The sequence below is a fragment of the Adelges cooleyi genome, unplaced genomic scaffold (assembly GCF_023614345.1).
Source record: "Adelges cooleyi isolate 19-005CV unplaced genomic scaffold, UGA_ACOO_1.1 ACOO_flye_CR_arks_rails_tigmint_CR_PRNA_21, whole genome shotgun sequence".
NCBI lineage: Eukaryota > Metazoa > Arthropoda > Insecta > Hemiptera > Adelgidae > Adelges > Adelges cooleyi.
In genome coordinates, this window is record NW_026095871.1 from 11,212,215 (window position 1) to 11,235,843 (window position 23,629).

The 23,629-nt window shown below is 28.3% G+C and overlaps 2 protein-coding genes across 2 annotated transcripts in view; both read left to right on the forward strand.

The window, feature by feature from the left end:
• The first annotated feature begins 22 nt into the window (after positions 1-22).
• LOC126835041 (dynein axonemal assembly factor 6) lies at positions 23-2,700 on the forward strand. Its single transcript, XM_050567346.1, has 3 exons — positions 23-209; positions 1,958-2,202; positions 2,353-2,700. The coding sequence occupies exons 1-3, from the start codon at positions 107-109 to the stop codon at positions 2,608-2,610; spliced, it is 606 nt and encodes a 201-aa protein (XP_050423303.1). The 5' UTR covers positions 23-106; the 3' UTR covers positions 2,611-2,700.
• A 9,015-nt stretch (positions 2,701-11,715) lies between these two features.
• LOC126834345 (uncharacterized) overlaps positions 11,716-23,629 on the forward strand; it is a 43,209-nt gene continuing 31,295 nt past the window's right edge. The window contains exon 1 of the mRNA XM_050566200.1: positions 11,716-11,860. The gene's annotated coding sequence lies outside the window, so the exon portion shown is untranslated. The remainder of the gene's footprint in view (positions 11,861-23,629) is intronic.

Below are 23,629 nucleotides of genomic sequence, written 5' to 3' on the forward strand. Positions count from 1 at the left end.
ATAGCAACGACGATCATAAGCAATGTGTGTAAAATAATCTTTAATGTTTAGTCTATAACTATACTATTAAACTTAAAAGTACATTGTTTGTACAGTTAAAAAAAATATGGATTTTATGGATATGAAAAAGTTGAGTGAAATACTTAATCCAAAAGTGGATTCTTCTGATAGCGAGGATGATCTTCCTAGAACATCATTAATTCAACTATGTAAGTAAATAGGCGGCTAATTAATTTCACAAATTACACAAGTTAATATATCTAATGGACTCTAAAAGTTTGAGTAGTGATTTTATACAAATTTTGTTGATAGGTGTGACGATAAATTTAATTTTTCTATTACTTTTACTGAACTTGACAATCAAATAATGTGTTATAGCGCACTTAAAAATGGAGACTTGATATTGTTGAACTATTGTATTATTCTGCTTTGAAAGTTTTTTATATTTATAAAAATCATTCATATTCATTCGTTATTTATTATTGTGTGTGTTGATCAAAAATGTACATTATTACCCCAAAATATTATTTAGTGTATTTAGTACTTTAAAAAAAAATGATTATTGTTAGATTTAATTACTAATACTTTTAATTCTTGTAAGAGAAAGTATAACGTAAAAAAAACTTATTTATACTAATTATGCAATTTTAAATAGACTAAGGATTTATATAGTGAATATCTAGTATACACTACATTTTTAAGTATCTATATTATATATGTAAAAACAAGATTATGTTGAAACAATTAAAATATAATAAATAAAAAAATAAAAAGTATCTATATTAATGATAGGTACTTTATAGTTATGACTAATGAGTATTGTTAAGTGAATCTAGAGTTTGATTACAATACATCGTATATATTGTAATGGTTACATTATCTAACCGTTCCTTATCGACGACCACTGCACTTAACCAGACAGTAGGTACGTTACAATATAAAGGTAATATAAATTCACCTATCATAAATAAATTTGTAATTGATTACATATATTTATATTGAATAATTTAAACGGTATTAATTAATTGATTAATTGTTTATACAAACACTTACGATAGGTTCGTGTTAAAACTTAACTAAGATGCCTATCACCATTTTTTTTTAATAAAAGAAAAATGTTTACCTAGGTTTACAGTAAAATATATAAGTAGAGTTGGAAGTAATTCAACTTTTATTCAAAAAGTTATTGCGTGCCAATACGTACATTCTTATACATATAATATACAGTTGTAATGTAAAGTTCTACCGAGCTTCAAATGAGACATTCAGGATGCTCTATGAGTACAATAAATGGTATTCATTTTTTTAAATTTTAAAATTATTTAAAATAGAACTCGTATCTCATTAAGAAAATTGTTTTACGAAAAAAATAAATAGATACCAAAAAATCATGTTACATATCAATTCAACAAGATTTTTTCTCCCGATTTCAAATCTGAAATTATTTTTTTCGTAAGACAATTTTTTAATGAGATACGAGTTCTATTTTAAATAATTTTAAAAAAAAAAAAAAATGAATACCATTTATTGAGCATCCTGAATGTCTTATTTGAAGCTCGGTAGAACTTTACATTACACCCTGTATATAATGAAATAAATAAATTTAAACTAAAGCTATAAATTAGAGATGTACATACAATATATAAATTCATACTATAATATATGAATAATATTTTATACCTGCAAAAAACATACATAATATAGTTAGATATTTTCAACATAGGTACAATGGAAAATGAGACCTTGGGGAAATCGAACAAATTATCTTTGAAAAATATGGGTATTCTAATATATCTTTGCATAAAAATACTATTTTATAGAAAAACAATTTATTTTTCATGGTACAGCTGTAGATAACCGTGGTACGTGCTTAGGATATTTGAATAAAGCACTGACTGTCTATAGAATTTATTAGTCTAAAACTGTAATAATACCTATGTGTTGTAATTATTAATAGGCAAATCTAAAAGCGGTAAAGACGTGAAAATAGTAACTAAAGAAAGTATGAAAAACGATCAAGTAAATAAATCGGAAAAAATAGTTGAGCTACAAACCGAAGAAGAGATAGCTAAAGAAATATGGCATGAAGAAGATATCGTTGCTGTTCCCGAAGCTCTGGACGTTAAGGCTGATACCAGGTCTAGACCGGAATACGAGGTCAAATATAAGCAGTACGTCGGAACCGAAGACACAATTTTCGGGGTGGGTTGATTAACTTTTAATATTATGAGCTCTTAACTGTATTCATACAACAAGTAGGCATTGTAAACAAAATCTTGAGCTTACCTATACAGTATACTAGTTACCTACAGGCTACAAAGCGTTTGCAAATGATAGGAAATTATTTTTTAGATGGGTCCTAAGACTCCATTAACTTCGAGTTGTGAAGCGATGGTCATTGATATTAAGCTACCGGGTGAACAATTATCTGATATTTGTACAGATGTAAAAGAGGACTCGGTAGACGTGCGCAGTCCTAAGTACAGGTTACACGTACCGTTTCCGCATGGAGTTGACAAGCAAATGTCAAAGGCTTCGTGGAACTCGACTACTAGTACACTTACGATCACCGTATTTCTAAATCGAGAATTGGATTTTGTTAATTTCTAAGTCAATTTTATTTTGCATGTTTTTTTTTTGTTGCGAATAAATAATTTAATCTAATCTTAATCGGGGTATTCATAACTATTAAATAGGTAGGTGGGCATTATAGTATGTAAGTATTAGTAATATGTCTTTCAAAAACAAAACCGGATGTCTAAAATGATTGGAAATCGTATACCTAATTACAAAAAAAACAACAATAAAACTATTATCAAATACATTTTTGTGTTAATTTGTTGATGGTCTGATGGGTCCCTAGACCCCTGTAGTCTGTACCTCCTCCCCTACCCCCGTAAATACGCCACTGCTGATGTATTACATTATGGTAACTGATCAATATTGAAGTTATCACTGATAAACTGATTATTGTTTATTAACTATGTTTACTAATGTATTCACGTGTTTGCTAAACAAAACGTAAAATTGGTAAATATTTAAAAATGCAAAAAATGCAATTAAGTAGATAAATTAATTTTCATTTGTATATGAAATAAACTCGAAGCACATCAAAAAATAAAGTGTCAAATCACTCAAGTAATGACAAGTAACATTCACTTTCTGTTCACAAATAGATGTATGTTATACTTGTACAGGAAATATAGTGTAGTTCTCTGACAACAATGCCAGTACTATCTATGTACTATTTTTTGTGTCTTAAATTCTTACATATTATGATTTACCTCTATTACTTGTGATAAATAATTGTAATTCAGTTTAAACCGTTGCCTTTAATTAATTAATTATATTTTAGTTTCGATGCGAAGTTGAGAAGGTAATAATTTTAGGATGATCAGTTTTTTTTATTAGCTAATCATTTTAAGTAAGCTACGTAGTTATTGTAGGTACTGTTATACCCAATTACATAACAACGATCATTTCAATTGTACATTACACTTAATATATACATTAGGTAGTTGTTTTAAATTAACAAACGCTTGAATTTTGTTTTTGTTCGGTTTCTCAACTCGATTTTCGCTAATTTAATAACTCGTTAACCGTTAACGATAGCTTACCCACAGCCCACGCTAAACCATTACCATATTATTACAAGTACTTATTGTAGTTCAATGTGCTAATAACTAATATATTTTAGGAGGTAAGTACTTTTTACATGTTTTGTTATGTTCTATATGAAAATTTGTATAATTTTCAATTTGCAAAATAATTCTATAATAAAGTGTCTAGAGAAAAAAAAGTTGTTTTCTTCCCTCATATTATTTGTGAGACCAGGATATATATAAGTAAGTATAAGTTCAATTTATCAATAAAATATGCCCTCGTCAAGTAAATATTAATTATTTGTGTTGAAACTAAAATAATTTTGTAATGCCTAGTATTATTCGTTGTAAATTAACATAAATTTATAATAAATGAATGTAATATCATTATATTGCAGTACTGTAGTTTTTCTTTTTGAGAACATGTTATAGGTTAACGTTATTTGTAAATATTTTAAACTTCATAGTATTTTCATTTTTTATACTTATTTCTTACAGTTCTCAGCTTTTGAAACTCAAATGTACAATATAATTTTTAACTTTTAAAATATCTGTTTTGCAATATTTTTGGTTAGCAGATAAATTCTATAGGTCAGAGGTTAAATAGTGACAGGTTAAAAATTTTGAAAAGAATGTGGACAGATTTTTTGTTTACTCTTTAACTGCGATGGTTAGAATATTATTAAGGAAAATGACAAACTGCTTAAAAGTTAAACTATAAGCACGATAATTACTATTTTAAATGGGTTGCTTATTTGCATTATAATTCATAATAACTTCTCGGCGGGTACTCTTTTTTCTTCTGTTATACAAAAAAATAAATCACATTTAAATTATAATTTATAAATATGAGTAAATACGAACTAACTAAAAAAAATAACTTGTTTAAATACGAAGAAGTCTGTACATCCTTCGAGTTATAAGAATACATAAAATCCTGTAGTGAGTGCGTACCACTTCTTAGTTTTTGAACTCTGAATATTTTATAAATAATCTAATGGCCGTTTACAACAACCATGCTTAAAACTTAAGTATAGTTTAACTTATAGTTTCAGTATTGTTGAACTACCCTTAAATTTTAAGTATAGTCGGTGAAAACGGTCATTAGTAACATTTATTTGCATAATCGACCAAAAATGTCCTATGCAGCGATGCTGTCAAAAAGATCTCGAGTTAAGTTTAAAGAATGTTTTGCTGTCTTACAATTGACGTATTATTACTGCCCGGACTTATCACCTGCATTTCCGTCTTCTTATAGGATAAGTTAAAGTTAAAAGTCACCCCTCCCCATAACTTTTATAAATCTAAATTCTTAAACTTAAATAAAGGTATAATCTTAATGATTCAAGTGTAAAACTTGTTTAGATTATTCTTATGAGATTTTTAACCAACATTCTTAGAAAATTAAAAAAATCTACAATTTAACAATTTTTTTTAATAACCCAACCTTTATATTAGAATGTCTAAATTTCAGTGATTACTCCTCAGCTATTGATACCAGAACAAATTGTATTTCATCAATCGAAAGAATACAACAACTTTCCTTTATTATTCGTTAGAGCCAAATTTATTAAAACAATTCAATTTTTTTTCCATATAATTTTCTTTAATTTTCTTACTATTTAATATCCCGAGCGTCAAGATTTTACAAAAACCACCGAAAAAACAATTATAGAATAATAATAATAGTTATAATATACACTTCTTTACTGAACATAGAGACCACTGAAGATTCACTATACAAAAATTATCAAATTTTTGGAAGGGAGGGAAGGGATCTGAAGCCCTCTTCACAGTGTATTAATAAAAAAAAACATTATTACAGTTAAACAAATTGTAAGAAGAACTACCCTTATTTGTAACTTTTTCGAAAACGCAGTCTAAATACTGTTTTTTTACTATGCGTACTCCGTTTAAAATGTTGATCTAGTGACGTCCTTGTCGAGATCACTATACAATCTCTGGTAGCTATTATATTTACTTATTTACTATTACTATGTCGTAGGACGAATGTCATACGTCCTCATCGTTATTTATCAACAGTTATTGTACGCAGACACTGATCATAGTTTTACTAAGGAATAACACATGGTCGGAACCAATTCAAAATGGGCACTTCATATATTGTTCTTGAGTGTTTTCTCTAAAAAGTTATTTCGCTGTTAGCTGTTCGCGCGCGTTGACCAGAAGAGGTTACAAAACAAATGAATACTTCACTTCAGTACATTCAGATGCGTATACTCGGGTTGACGGTAGTCGTCGGTGACGGGTAAACTGGAAATTAAGTTATAGCATACTCGAGCGCTATTTATTTTAACGTGTCATCTCAAATTAGCCGTCCGTTCAAATCAAATCGGCAACCGCGAGGATATGAGTTTTTGTTTTGAGAATTAGCCGCGCTCCCGTACATTACAGTTGTTAATAAATTAGTAAACTTAAGTCTTAACACATGTATTGTTTTTGCATGACAGCTCTGAACACGCGGTGTCTTGTGACCAACAAGAAGCGCGACGGAATTCAATTACTACTATATTATAGGTATTCCATTCGACGACTCTAAAAACTCGCCTACGCTATAAATTATGTTAGTTCTCTTCTTAGTACTTATACAGTGCCTTTGGAATAATGTGTTGTATTTGTAGGTTTTTGTTTGTTAAAAAAAAATATATATTACATAACGCGTTGTATCCCAACCATAAGACTAGTCTAAAGTATGTCTCGTGGTAAAAATTTTCCCTAAAACAATTCTGAAGAACGATACATTTGTAATATTGATTCGAAAAAGAAGTACATACTAAAACTACATTTTGGCCAGATGATTATCAAATATTTGATTGCATATACATATATTAAATTTGTAAATTATTATGTTTAATCGTAACACAATAGGTCACAATTATGACGTCTTAACGAATATATTTTTAAAATTCATTATTATGGATAACTTTTTTGTAAGCCATCAAATGATAAAGAAATTAATTTAAAAAATAATCACTGATAGAGAAATGCATATATAATGGTTGTCGTCGATAAAATTTAATTTTACACTTCAATGGACTTTTAAGCATAATTAAATACTAACACAGCACTCCTTTTAAGATTGTGCCGGAACTTAAACCTAAAAATATATTGGTATCTCCTGTCAGTATCCGCCAACTTAGGGCCCAATATAATTGTAGCGGTGTAGTGTAATTATAAACTATAGCGGTTCATAGAACGCACAAAGAAAAAACTAAATCAATAATTTTCCTTCCATATTTTAATGAGAAATAAATAAACACGTCATAATAATAATTACACTAGAATAAAAACATTTTAGAATTGAATAAATATTAGTGAAAAGAAGGACCAATTTGATTTAAAAAAAAAAAAGTATTTTAAAATGGTACATTAATTTCATAGAAAATAATTCAACGCAAATTTGTTTTAATAACCTACACAATTAAAAAATTTCAAAAAGAAAAGTTATTCAACATTTTTGTAGGTTATATATTCATATAATTTTATTCGGCCTGTAGAATGATAGTGATATAATGTGTTGTGATGCACAGTATTGTGAGACACATGATAAAGTAATTATTAGTTACTATATGTAGTTACATCATTTCACGTGTTCTGCGTATACACATTTAATGTGACCACAAACATAATACATTATTTGTTAACTATAATTTAGTCATACGCTGAAATATGTAATACTTAATAGACATTTTTTTTAAAGACTATGCTACTTTAAAAACAAAGAATATAAACGTACAAAAGGTAAGGGAGTAAAAAAAAAAGATTGACCAGTGTAAATTATATAGGGGACTGAGAAGAAAATTTTAAGCGGAGGTGAATGACAAAACTCATATTAATCATATTATAATACATTTACAAACACATTTTTTTTTTCAATATTGTAATATACCTGCAGCATCTGTGGCTATTGGGTAACATTTAAAATACACGGTTACATAACATTTGAATTACAAGAATGCAATAATAATCATAATAAAATAATAATTAAATAAGGTTTGAAATTTGGGTTGCGTAAATAAATTAGATGATCTAGAAAAACTTGAGCAACTTATGGTTACCTATATATAATAAAATAATATTAAAAACACCCTTAACCATTCAATGATACACTCTCTACGTAAACGACGTATTTCGGCAACAATGTTGTCATCTTCAGCGCTAACGACAGACTATAAATATAAGTTGTATTTATTTTTTATTTTGCTTTACAGGTACTTTTACCAGACAAGAAAAGGTAAGTATTGGGAACTGCTAACACAACATACAAAAATTACAAGAATGCTGATCGTCAACAAGCTTAGATTTCTTAGGTAGTTATAAAAAAACATTAATATAAAATAAATCCCTCTTTGACTGGCCGAATCAAAGATAAAAATAGTAAAGTAATCTTACATCCATAAAAAAAATCGCCCATCATCAATTCGTTTCTACTAACACCTACTTTATTACACAAGATTCCATCAGATTTAAACAGAGTACAGACGCAACTAAGACTTAAAGATAATCGGGATTTTTTATGATAAACGACCAGTGTAACTATTGCTTAGTTCCAGTATCTTTTCTTTGAAAGCTTATAAAACATCATAAAGAAGTAAAAATAGCATCAAATATTCTTGAACAGACAATTAAATAATAACGCTTAATTCAATATAAATATATTATATATATAATTATTAGTAATCAACTATGGATGCACATAAATATTGAATTATGTTCACCCTCGTCGGCATGTAGCGTAAATATAAATAATAGAAGTTTGAAAAGTTTCTGTCCATTAAAATCAGGGAACCCACAAAATATTGTTTAGTAAAAGTTTCAACTTTGACATGTCATAAATGTCTAAAAAACTAGCTGGGCTGGGTAAACATGATTTAAACATACCCTTATCAAACCCATTGCTTAAACATTACTACTCCCTCCATTTTACGGAGGATGAAATTATTTCTTATATTTCTTCTACGTTCTAGTATTGCCTCAAATCTATCTTAAAACACATTCCGACATTCCATCAATTTCCAACCTAACCGAAGGTCAATATATTATTTAAATTTAATGAGATTTTAACTACATATAATTCATATCATAAAAAAGAACATATTATTTACATGATTTGAAAGAGGAAATTGCATTGAAATAATAGGTATCAATTACAAAGTCATCTTTTGTACTGTCAATTTTCATACAAATACAATTATTAAAAAAATGCACATTAAGTTGATTGGTATACGTTATGCATTATAAATAAATTACAACAAATTCGTTAATTATATTTTGATTGTGTTTGGAAGCTAAAAATATCACTTACGTGTAAGAAACATAGTATAATGTTGTTACCTATTTCCAGTTCTATTTTTAGATTATTATTGATTATGTATTTAAAGTAAGATTATTTCTGTACTACAAATTTGTTTCTAAGATTTTGATACCTTATATCCAGATCACAATCGAAAAAAAAAATTAAAAATGTGTTTTCAATATAATACCACTATGGCTCAAAGGGTTTAACTTGTGTGCATAGTATTTGCTTACACTTGTATTAAAATATTATAAAATTTAAATCCAAAATATTGTATCATAAAACATATTCTTTAATGGACACAAATTTATAGAGGTTGATTTCCAAAGTATAATTATTTCTTTTTCAAAAAAAAATTTAAAAAATGTCAGAATTGAACGTTATAGTTCTAACTTTTTAGCCTTTTTTTTTATAAAATGTGTATAATTATTAAAAATTCACCAACAAACTAAAGAGTATTAGACATAAATTATTAACTATTAAATGTTTAGATTCTAAAAAAACTTAAAAACTATCTTATTAATTTTTCTATTAGGAAAAATATACTTTTCTGAATAACAAGAAAAAATTGGGACGTAAATAATGGAGTGAATTTTACTTTTTATAACTCAATTGAATTAATTCGTAAGTTCAAATTAGTACAGAAAACATAAAAAAATTAAATACTAAGTAACTTCAACTGAAAATGTAATTAAACCTTAACTGGTAATTATTAATAATTGTACAATTTCTACAATTTATTTAAGATTATTTAAGCTACTTACGAAGTTCATACATGTAAATCACTAACTCGTTCAGCCTTGGTTCAATGTTCTTTTTATATTAGGGTATGCACTTAAAGTTGATATCTAATAACAGGTATCTCATGTCAGTGACCAGTGTATTGTATAGTAGGTATAGACGATGAAAAAAAGAATAGCGTGACGTTAACAATAACTTTTGGCTTTAAGTAGTCTTTTATACAACTTTAAAAAAGCGATTATAATGTTTTAGTATTCGTGTATTAAATAACACATAATTATATGTAACGTACATAATAACTTGATTTATATTTATTTATTTAAACTTATGCTTAGTTTGTACATACGCTCAAAAACGTAATACCAATCTATATACAGTCACATTTTTATCAAAGCCTTAAAATTTGTAAATCTAATTCCTGCAAACATAATCTACGGAGCACTTTTTTTGTTGCCTATAGCATTGGTATTGTAGTTAACTACAAATATAATTGTAAATAAATTATATAATTAAAAAAAAAATGTTTTCAACATGTGTGGTGCAGTGGATAGGGTGTTAAATTTCGTCTATGGGAAAAAACGTTAAAAATTAAAATTTAATTGAAAATATATGTACAGTGTACACATGTATCCATATTGTGTTCGTAAGTAAAGAAAATGTTGAGGGAAAATAGGACATTGGAAAAGTCACTTTTTATTTAATCATACCCGCAAGTCATAAAATCACTTATAAACACATGTTTCTTTAGAGTTTAGATAATAAACAAAATCACAAGAAAAATCTATAAAAGTAACATTATAAGTTAGCAAAAAAAAAAAAAAAACGCCAGTAAATGAAAAAGGAATGTTGCTTAGTTGCCTAGTTCCTAGTTTCTCAACAAATTCAAAATATTGCCGCTCTGAGACTTGACCATAATGTACTATTATTTATTTGTCTACCTTTTGATTAATTTATTATTTAAGATTTTGAAAAAATAAAAGAGTGAATGTTAATATAGCGGGCAACAAACTGGCAAAAATTACACCAGCATTCTGAGTTTAGCCCATTGTTTACTACCTCATAATATCCAGTTTCAATAATTAGAATTTTAACATTAGTATTTTAGGTTATTATTTCTTTTTTAGCTAATTTAGTTGGTATTTCTCTTATACCAACACTATGCCTACCATAGTCACTCAAATTATTATTGATTTAGTGATTTTCATTGAGATTTTACATTTTATTTCATTACTAGATTTATTTTAATGTGTCGCTATTATTACTTTCATCGTCTTCGTCAGACGTGTAATTATTCCGATTTGCAAGAATATTATAATAATTGAATTTGAAAAGTTCAAGCTTACCATCGTTTCTCTGTGCACCATAGGTCTTATTTCCATCGTGACCAACTGAAATATTTTTTCATACATAATATGAGTGGCTCTTAAATATGGGATGCTCTAAAAAACATGGGGGGCTGTATGTACCAGATTAGGTTAGATTCCAAAAGATTTCTCTGTGCACGCGCCTTCCGTATTAATATAATTATATGAAAATATAATTTTGTAAAAGTTTATGTATTTTGTATGTATAATAATATGTTTAGGTCGCCGAAAGGCCGAAGGAGTATGAAAAATCTGCCAAATTTGCTGTTCTTGCAGTTTAGGAGTTAATTTCAAGTTAAACGAATAATATTATTGTGCGTTCAGAATTAAGCGTTGCGGAACACATAGGTTTCCAAGAAATTATCCATATTCATTTCGCTAGAGCGGAAACTTTAATGTTGACCTTGTCCGCCGGAAAGTCTCGGCAAGATGGTTTACATAACAATATGGAATATAATAATTTAAATATTTACTATATATATATATATATAAAAACGCATACCGTTAGCGAATGGCTATTTCACATGGAAATTTTTACATATAGCGGGTGGTCGTTTTTTGGCCGTTCGCGAAACGATAGCTGCTGCTGTGTCGCTATGTCGAAGGCTTATAGCGACGCTAGTGGTCGCCAGGTGAGCCGTCGGTGGCAGTTGTGTACCCTTGCGCACAAGGACCGGGCTGTTGATTCGGCGGGACGTGTATTTTTATTCGCGTTTATCTGCGCCGCAACAAGTTTGTGTCTTGGTCGTCATCGGGGTAGCAACAAGTCCAAGCAGACGACGTCTTCGCGACCGAACGTCTACCGCACATTCGTGTTTAGCAGTCGACTTGACCAGGTGAGTCAGTATTTGCAATAATTGCAAAAAAAAAAATATTATTTTGAATAAATACGTTTTAAGTAAATTCGCGGAAAGTAATAGTTGGAAATAAATGAACAAAAAAATTACTCGATTGACCGTTTGGGAGATAAAGCTCATTAAGTTAGTTCCATCTAAAGGGACCGTTAAAATATACCGCAAACTAAACAGTGTAGTTTTTAATCAAATAACCGGTCAAGATTGCTGAGAACGCATTAAAAATTCCATTACGAAGACATTTCTTGACCCGCAAGGATATAACTTTAAGCTTTATTTGATTTCGACAAATTGTTAAAATAGTTAATCGTACTTGGGGTCTAAAAGGTATAGCTCAATTTTTTTTTAGACAAAACGAGGTTAACTTGTCTAAACAAATTTCGATATCTTATATTTTTATTTATTTATTTATCATGGTAAAGTCAAACGGCTTTGGATTCAAATACATAAAACAAAAAAATTAAACAAAGATACATTATAGCAGTGGTAAAAAATGTCATCATTGAAAAAATAATTTTGGTCTGGTTAACTTATAATACAGGTGTGCTGATAAAGATGTCATTTATTGATCAAATTTCCAATTACCCTACAATTTAATGTTTTTTGGTTGCATTATTAAAAAATATGGCTTTACTTTTCACATTAATCTATTGTAGTTTTTGTAAAATATTTGCGTTAATAATATTATCTTGACTTATTAAGTCAACATAAGTACATTAGTGTATGTAGTCCTTCCCATTGTTTTGTACTATGTACATCAAGTGGTTTTAATAATATTATGTTAAGCAAAGTGGTTAACATTTTAACCGTGGTTAATCGTCTTAACAAATGAGTGTAAGTGCGTGAACGTCGAATACAACGTTAAGCCATATGAATCAACAATATATATCATACCCAAATTAGAAATGGTAATAAGTCCCCAAGGTTTCTTTGGTGTTGACTTTGTATGCATGGCATATAATAATAAAAAAATATTTTATTTTATATCCACCATTAAGTTTTATTTTTAAAATCAAAATGTATTACGCTACTTATCACTTACTTGTTTTTTTCACTCATCAGTAGTCTTCAAAACCAAATAACTAGTAATGTATTTAAATATTGGCTTCAATGAAATTATTAGTATTTATAATAAATGTTAATATGTGGAAATATTGTACTAAAGAATCCCATATTTCCAAAAAACTATAATTTACCAACAAATATGAATTGTTTTATGCGCACTGTTAGCGTTTTGTAATTTATTCTTCGCCGATTTTATTATAACACAATATACATGAGAAATTTAAGAAGTCTCGGTGATTTCAAATGTTATGACTGAATAAAAATATAATATGTTATAAAATCAAATAGCACATAAAAACATGGAACTTTTGATGTGGTATTATAATTGAAAGAAGCTTCATTCGGATGTATATACTTATAGTGGATTAATTGATTTTTAAAGTAATACCGAAAATTTCATGAATCATAATTAATAATACGCATTCAATATGACTTGTAAATTCATTTGAAATGAGTATTAATCCAACATATTTGTGTTTATTACCACTAATCAAGAAAACATTTTAACTCTCAATTATTGAAACTGTTACTTGAACACAGGAAAAAGACAAGAATTAAAAACGTTACCAAAAATAAACGGAAACAAAACAAAATTGATTTCGTTTCCTATGTAAACTTGTTGACGTTTTTATTGCCTGGAAAACTCACGTATTTTGTTATCTGTTTGCTATATTTTAACAAAGCTATTGGTTTTCGCTGAGAATTATTTATGATTTTGTTAATTCGATATTTTATGGCTTTTGATTCAACAGTCCGATATATACTTTTTACCGCTTGAATTAATCGTCTACGCTTAGGCAAAAATAAGAAATAATGTTTACTGATAATTTAAGAACACTTCAAAAAGTGTGTTTAACTCGCTACATCATACTCTCTAATATTAATTATTAACAAAATGTTATTTTACTAATAGTTGTCCTAATCGTATGTCTAATAGAGAAAAAGTTCTTGTAACAACTTGTTTATTTAGTATGTAATTTATTTTTCCGTTTAACGTTAATTCCGCATATATTAATTTTTTAATATAATACAATTTTAATAAAATCCTATATTTGTATATTATTGGAATCTATAGTTAACTAGAATAACTAAAAAACAATTCGCACACAAAAAAAAATGATGATAAATGTCTCTGCATTTGATGTGAGCATGTCATTAGTATATTCATTAGTATTTAGGAGAACCATTGGCCTATTACTGTAATAGTATTATTATGTCTTGAGTAACTTGAGTTTTTGATTTAGCAGACAAGATCCTGTTAAAATTATCTTATTGTCTTCTTGTATGAAAGACATTGCGGGTATGCTGCTCTTAAGGTTATGTTTCAGACAAACCATGGGGTGTTTGAATAGTGCTATGAGCTGTAGTCTGAATGGATTCAAATTTCAGTCAGTCGTACTTGTTAAATCGTGCTTGTTTATAGTATAACAATATTGATTTTATACACATACTAAAAACACTAATCCTTTGAATTAATTGATACAGCGTTAGAGTGAAGTATAATTGGTTATATCTCGTACTCAACCTACTTTGAAAGCTGTAGAATTAAACGTTTTTTAAATTTTAGGTGGTTATCGAGATAAAGATACTTTACAGTATTGATTCATGGAACAATACTTCTGATGATTTTCACGGGTTGTTCTTTTTTATGTGTTTTCTAAATTGGATAGTGATTGATTTTTCCGTTTTATGGAATATATATATATATATATATAGATCGATTTTCGCCCATCTTAACTGTAGTAGCTAGTTCAATAATTTTACGTGTTCTTTCCTTTGCAACAATTCACATTTTTTCGTGTCTATCAAGTAGTACTTATATTTTTCATGGATTTCCATAACATCAAAACTTGGCTTTTTTAAGAAATTAGATAACCAAAGTGTTAACTGTTTCGATGTTGAAGAACAAGTAATTATAATTTGTTTCAGCTCCCATGGTTAGTATGTTGGGTATCCTTTTTTCGCAATCCTCTTTATTCTTAATTGTTTTTTTTAGTAATCTGAGAGTACCGTAAAGGACGATATTAGTATGTCAGTATTGTCACGGTATTTGAACAGTCGAGACCACTATTTCCCTGAAGATGGACTCTGCAAAGAGTCCGAAACGTCGGCATATAACATGTGACATGGATGTATCCGAAACTTACTCAATTGATATATCAATCCACAAAAGTTTTAACGCATTAATATTGTTTACTTTATTTTATAGTGTGTTGGTTTATATTTTTAGTTTATATATATATATATATACACATATTTTTTTACCTAGTTTTACTTAAAATTATTAAATGTCAAAAAGGCCGCATTTTTGCGAATTGCATTAAACTAATACAGTACGAAAATAACCACCGATCGATCAAATCATAATGACGCAATGAGTCGAAAATATTTTAATATAATGTCAATGCTAATATTCGTTCTATGTAGAATATTATTAACACATGAGGTTTGATATTAATCCTTTAATTATGAAATATGAATTATGCCAAACAATGAGTGCCCATGAATAAATGTGTATGTTGTACTCATATGAACTTGGACAATTTCATTTGACTTTTATTAATATTAACGAGATGTTAGTTCTAATGTATTATTGAAGAAACACATTTTATGTCAACGGGCATCTGTTTGGTTATTTTATAAGTATATAAATAGATGTCTTTATAATGTAGTAAACAAAATTACGTCTACAAATGATAACTATATGGTATGTAATATTGTTTACAATTTTTTTTACCTTATGCTCATACATATTGAAATTAGAAAAACACATTCGATAAATACTTGTTTAAGAATACAATCGAGTTTCTATAGTATTGTCATTTATTTAAATTATAGTTAAATTGGTAAAATTGGTTTAAAACCAAAAGCTAAAACTGGACATTTTGGTAAAACTTTTAATTGAAAATTATTTCAATCAAAATTTCGACAAAAATAATTTTTAGTTTACTATTTTACATTTGTTAACAATTATTCAATAATACCTAATATAATAATATGACATTTAATATTTTGTTGAACGGTACTTTTTTTTTAAAAATACAATAAGTCGAAATGGGTAGTAGGTTAGTTTGTAAAGATTTAAAGAAAAATACGAATAATATTTACTGACCAAAATAAAGACTTTACGACGTGGTTCGTGGATACCTAAAAGTCAAATACAGACTAATAAATAACTTTCGACTGACAAAGGAATAAACGTTTTTGTCATACAAGTTAATCCATCAGGGTCGTGGCGGATATCCTAACTTCGTAGCCTTATATTACACAGAAATCAAAACTGTTCAGTGTACGTACCCAATTAGTTGGTCAATTTTTTTAAAGTTTCATACGCTCTGTTTTATAGCTCTGCGTACAATCTAAGTACGGCTAATTTACTATCAAGACATATTTGTATGTTTCATTCACAAAAAACTACTATTATAATACAAGAAAAAAATATATCAAATTAAATAGTGAAATAACTAACAATTGTATTCGTTGTTTCAAATTTGTTCAGAAATATATTAATATTATAATATTAGTTAACAAAAAACTGTCGTGTAAATTATAAATACTATTAATATAAAATTTAACTCTTGTTACCGATGAACGTGTTGTCGCTGCTATGTCTATCAGAGTAATTTTTATTTTAATTCAAGCATTTGGTTGAGCAAGAACAAGGCGTACACCTTAATGCTGATTCGTTTGCTTAACAGGAACTTACACATAATAATTAAACTAAATTTTAGTGATAAATATATAAAATGATATAAGTATAGATATAGCAGACATAAGATAAACAATTTCAAATTTTAATGACATTAGTTTGTTCATAATGTAGAATAAAGAATAATAGTGGTTCATTTATTTGTGTCGTACGGCGCATTGTGTATGCAAAATAGGTGCATACACGTGTTCAGCTCTAATATACCTTTCAAATCGACAATTCTATTAAGTCTTGAAGTGTTTAGACCCTAATAATGGGTCAAATTTCCTAATGATGTGGAAAGTATTACTACATTTGTACTTGGTTACGCATATGTGATTTCTGGCTGACTAAAAGTAAACGAAACGGTGTAGTTCAAAACAAATTTTTAGGGCAATGCGAAATCCATGTACCGTGTAGAAATAACGTTAAAATGATATAGTATAGCTAGTAGCTACAGCTCTAGACAGCTGTAGTGTTTAATATTTCCCAAACACACCAGACGACTGATAATAGTGTTATAAGTTATTCGACTACAATATTTGTTGATTGATTAGGGTCGATTAGATGTCAGGTCATATACCACAATAAAATATTCAGTTTCAAATTAATAATATAATATTATTATGTTATATAATTATATTTTATATGATAATTATAGGATAGTGACCGATTATGTTTTAGAACTTAGATTAATTAAAAAAAAAAAAATAGCTTGTCGCAACACTATACGAGTAGATTTTAATCTGTTGAATATATTTCAAATTATTGACCTATATTTATCTTGTATTTTTATTATGGTAATTATTATTAAAAACATAAATATTCAGATGTACCTATGTTATTTTCCCATTTCATCACATTTTACAATCTAAAATCATGTAATATATTCCAATAATATAACATGTTTTTTCAGCCATAAAAATATGAATATCTCAACAAAAACTTTCCAGTTATAAATAGTTTCAAATTACAATAGGGTTGTTACGGGTTTGTTTCCGGGCGATAAAGAGTATCTCTGGAGTTGTAGCGTGTATGTCGTACATTTGTGTGTTTCTCTGTAGACCCGTTTAAATGCAAATTTCTGTTTCAACATTTTTTGTTTTTAACTGAAGGGTCAATGTCAATTCAAAATTCACTCGGCTATACATCGGTGTACTCGTATATAGTGAATATACTAGCTGTTATGTAAACATTAATATTTTGAATCATTATAAACATACATAATTAGTTCTCTAAATGTAGTGTCTTTATCATCATAAAAAGTTCCCACTGATACCAGTACTTTATAATTAGGGGTATTTGTTAATACATATCGAATAGTGTGTATAATTTAACGTTTTGCTATTATTTGCTATTCACTGGTGTTTTTAATTTCTAATTTCGACCCAAAGAAAAATTGTATCATTTATTTTGTAATTCATAATTAGTCCAGTTTAAAATTCTCCGTGAAAACAATATAAAAATAAATTAGTGAAATTTCAGCGGTTGTCTTAAATATTTAATATCCATTGCATTTGACAAATGGTTTGGTTTTACACTTATAACTTATGTACTTACCAAACATTAAACGTGTAGATATGTAGTATAATATACAAGTACTTAGTCACAATAATATTATTTCATTATAATAAAATATTTTATTTGGTGGAACCAATTGATTGTGATAAAGGATAAAGTGGAATTGATACAGGTGGGGCGTAGCAGCTGTGGTAAAAGTTCTGGAAAAACCACTTCCTTTTTGTTTGTTCAAAACTAATACGATGACTAATTTTAATTTATATTTTTGAGTTGGCCTAAACAACATTTTACTGAAAATCTAACGATTTTTACCTTCAAAGCAATGTCTATAAATACTAAAATTGCTCTAAACTTTTTTATGCATAATAACAAATTGAATTTTATTGAGAAAATTGTAGGTGTTATAGTATGATGTTAACATGATGCTGCCACACCCGACACCACCCATATTTTGGCCACCAAACTCGTTGTGCGAAAGATGAGGTTTTTTGGGCTGTACTTGTAGTAGAACATCGACCTCATAAGTTTGTCCCTCGAAAATCAGATATAATGGAGGGAAAAAATGTAATTTATCCTACAGATATGACTGTGATAGGCTGACAAAAAGAAATGAATCCAGAGGTTAATTTTGTTTGGTTGATATAATATTTACAAAGGTACTTAATAAAAATCCTTCATAACTTCTTTTTATTCCGACATAATGCTCAAAATTCCCTTAAAAGAAATGGTTACAAAAAAAAAAGTTTGGAGAAATAATAAACTTATTGTGTACCTACACATAACTTACATAAAAACAATTTTGTTGAACTTTATACTAATAAAATATGTTTTATCAAATTCAACAAAAATCATTAGATTGGCGATTTTTAACAAGAAAAATATTTTTCATATTTACTAAAAATACTCATCTATTCCCTGTTTAATACACTTTAGCACGTCCGGAGTTTTAAAATTTTCACAATCAACGCAATCATTTTTAGAACTTTTATACAAACTGATTTGGTTAGTTTGAAAATAAACGTCATGCATATTTTATATAAATGTTTTATTTTAATATATGAAATAAAATCAATAACTAACGCACTGTTAAAGTATAACCTAATAGATGATTTTTTCTTACATCCTTTTGACTTTCATAGAGATGCTCTAATTACCGTCTCGCAAAATATTAACCCTTCATTGAATATTTAGGTTGTTTCCATTTGTGTTACTCTATTTATTCTCTTTTTGTTACTTCTATTGTGTTCAGTACTAAGAATGTACATTGCCATTTTGGGGTTGTTCATGTTTTTAACAACATGGTATAACACTACTGAAAATTACTTCTGATGATTTTACTTTAAACTTGGAGTAGTTTTGATTCAATCAACCGTTAATAAAGATGATGCAATTTTTTTTTTAATTGAAATTCTTAAGCGTGTAAATATTAAATTAGTCGAAAATAACATTTTAAAAGTAGGTTAAACTTGTTGCTGGATATTTGCTAATATTGTCCTACTTCTTAATGAGACAAAACAAATCTCTAGGTTAATTAGGACTACGATACGCAATTTACTCGACATTCGTTAAAGCTTAACAAACTACTGCGTCATCACTTGATTGAGTTAAGTTTCAGTTACTGGTCTACGGTAGAAGCTCGCTTCGGGTTTTTTTGTCCACCAAAACGTCATCGGAGCATTTAATGAAAAGTGTATGGTTTTGGAACTTTCTAAACGTCTAAAACACAGTGATTAGTTATTGAATATTAATTTCAGTTACAATCACTTGACATCCTACGCACTGTGAATTTACTAATCAAACGAAGAAAAAATATAGTGCCTACTTGAAAAGCAATTTAAAAAGCACGGTTATTTATTTTATTTGATCAGTTAATTTTCTTGGGACTTAAATTTTATTATTGGATTCTAACATTGGCTCGACCGAGTAGGGTTTTAGATTACCTGTGGACATTTTTTATTAGTTTGGAAAATGGTCGTAAAGAATTTCTTCATCGGCATATTCAGACTGTTCGTTGTGAAAAGAAGAATACATTTTTATTAGAGTAACTCATTGGCTTCGACGTGCTCGATTAACTGTTGAGTATTTTTATACTATTATTACTTCAGTAATGAAATTGTTATTTTAATGTACACGCACATTGGACAACAAGTACTTTGCCGCTTAATGAGAATATTAAATAGTTTTCTTAATTTTAATTATATTTTTAAGACTCACGTTAAAAGTTTACGAATGCAATGAATGGACCTTCAGAAATTCTATAGTTCAGTGTCTGGTGCATGTTTTAAACTTAAAAATGTAATGGTTTGTCTTATATGGTCTGCAAATAAATTGCTTAGTTAATACATTTTTTTTTTCATATGGAAATATATTTGTATATTATTAAGTGCGTTTTACAAAGTTTCAACGCTAATTATAGTGAACTTCCATTCCTTTTTATAAACTTTTTAATTCTTATTTTCGAGAGTTATCATATTCTAAAATCCCTTCAGCTTACCTACCCCCTCTCCACCAAGCAATCAAAAACCTACACTATTTTTTACTTTTAGTGCTTATAAATTTTTTTTAAAATTACTCGTTAAAGTAAAAATGAAATAAAAAAAATAACTTGAAATTAATTATATTTTGTTTAAAGTATCTAAATATTTTATAACTATGATTTGTGAATAAAAGTTTGGTAGGGGTGATAAAATAGTACTGAAAAAATATCTTAAAGGTGCGATTGAAACTCTTTTACAAAAAAACCTTCGGGTTTTCAATTATTATAGGGTCATTGAATTGTTGTTATATATTTTCCGATTATTATACTTAGGTACTCGTTTAGTTGCTTTTAAGTTTTTCTAAGTACTCTTTAGCTGTTAAAAATAGCGTTTATTTAAACATGCAAAGCACTTGACCCGGCATCAAAAAGTGGTTGAAGTTTGAATTAGCAATAATTTTATAATAATCACTGTAAAATTTGGATTAAAACGATAGTCGATAAATATAAACACTCGAATAAATTTAAATTGGCAAAAATGTTACTTAATTGTACCTATTTAATAACAAAATAAAATACGAGCTGAAACATTCTTAAGATTTTATTTTCTCCTTCTTCATTTTATTTTCTAAACAAAAATAAGGGTATCGTTTAAAATTTTCGCTGTTTTTGCGTTGTTATTATTTTGAAAAATTGTATATTTATTATACCATATAACTTGACAATACTAATACAAATTAGTATTCAGAAATACTTCTTATTCAATGATTTGTATCTATAATATAAATAAGTTTGTTGATTTTTTACTGCAAATAATTATAAAAAGTGTGAAATCTCAATTCTCACATGGTTTTGTGTGTTTGTCGAAAAACTGTTACCACTCAAGTTATTTGGGCCTAAATATATTTTTTTTGACAACACGTGTTTACGAGCACATCAGGTGTTCTCATTGATTTTGAACGTACTGATTATATATGTGTTTTAACGAATTGGTTGAAAAATCTTATGTTAAATAACGTGTAATACACACCGCGTCATAATCATTAAAATAATTTTTAGTTTTTTCCTACTGAGACTGGTATTGACAATATTTGTCAGTTCTACAATTAATTGATAAATCCAAATAATATAGTGTTCGATATGATATTTCGGTTTAATGAAAAACTCATTCGAGTATGCGTCGTGAGTTGTTCTGCGTATGACATTCAATAGTGGTTTACCTTATATTTTGTGTACTAGACGTTTTTCAGTTGTTATTCCATTTATCATGGTTGTGCGATACGCGTGGCAGCAAAGTCCGAAGTGTGAGCACGGAGTGTAAGCACCATATCATAAACGGCCAGAGAGGCCTATGGGAGTCCGAACCAAAGAGTGTACAACCGAGTTGATGATGGGCGAATATTTTTTCTAATTATTGAAATAGACGTAGGTAGAAGGGCAAAGATAAGGTAACACACCATCAATTACGCACTACTGCGTTTCGACCGCCTCCGCAATTCCAAAGACTTGCAATTACAGTATAACTGTTAAATAGTTTTGTTGATTACACTCAAATGTATATTGGAATATATATTACATAACAGCTGTAACTAAATCGTTTGTAAATTGTTCAGAAATTGTTCCAGAGTGTTTCATCTAGTCGACATGTTAAAATTTTGTAATTATAAGCACCTACATTTGAGTAGCGAACTAGATTACAAGTCAACGAATTGTAAGTTTCATTTAGTCGTTTAGTCGTGTTCTAGGACCTTTTAATTAATTTAATTATTATTGGACATTTTTTTTTTAATAAAAAATGATTTATTTAAATTAATAATTCGCGTTTTATTTGCTTCGTTTGTTTAAAGTTACTCCACTTGACAATGTTTTTTTCGGTGAGCTAAGCTTTTCTATTTGCAACACTGTTCTTTATATTATTTTATACGCTCTTATGCGTGACAAGTGCTCGGATAATGGCTAGTAAGTCACTATTGTCACTTATATGTACCTAACTGACATTTTACAGTATAAATAAAAAAACTCTCGTGGTAGTGTGTGATATACCGATAGGGAATGGGGGAGGAGAAATGAGAAAAAGTCGTACTCACGTCACAATGTCAGTTTTTTTATTATTATAGAATTGCAGGTACGTACACGTACGAATGTAATCGAATAACTGAAATAATAGCAATGCCTTTGGCAAAAATCTGGATGTCACATCACATGTAGGTTTCTTTTTTTTTTTGTTTTGATCAATTTTCGGGCGACACACTTGTTTTGGATTCCAGTAAAAATATCCTTACAAAATCACGTCCCCCCCACAATATCGTAGGTATATGTCAACACGAAATCTCATTTTATCTTTATTTGTCTATCGCAGTGGCCTCTTCACTTAGATTGATGCGTATCTGTGTTTGCAAGTATTATGGGTTTGGTATCAAGTCACCGAGAACGTGCTGAACCGCAAACCGATGACTACCAGTCGCGTCGCCGCCAATGGCATGGCGCATGCCAGTGAAAAATATATTTTGTTTTTTTTTTCAGAGTCATAACATTCTAAATATCTGCGTTGGCCACGTTAGTTGGAACATATATATATATATATATATAAGATGTCTCGAGAAAAATTACTCCTTCGCGATTTCAATTAAATAAATAATGAATAATAACTGTAATATTATGACCTCAACGAAAATAATTAGTGTAATACTAATGTTAATTGATTAAAAAAATAACAGCTCTAAAATATGTGATATTAGATTAAAAACCAATTAGAAAAATACTTATAAACTACTTTGTCGAAGAAAAAAAATATATATCAGATGGACTGTTGGCAATATGAGTTTCTAGATAGACACGGTACACGGTTCAATACATGTGTGTATAGCTTAATAATTAAAATAGTGGGTAATAAAAAAATTGATTTAAAATATAACATTAAATAAAAAGACAAGAATAATGAACAAAATTTAAAAAAAACTGACTGAAGTATCTGTACAATAATAATAATAATAATAATAAT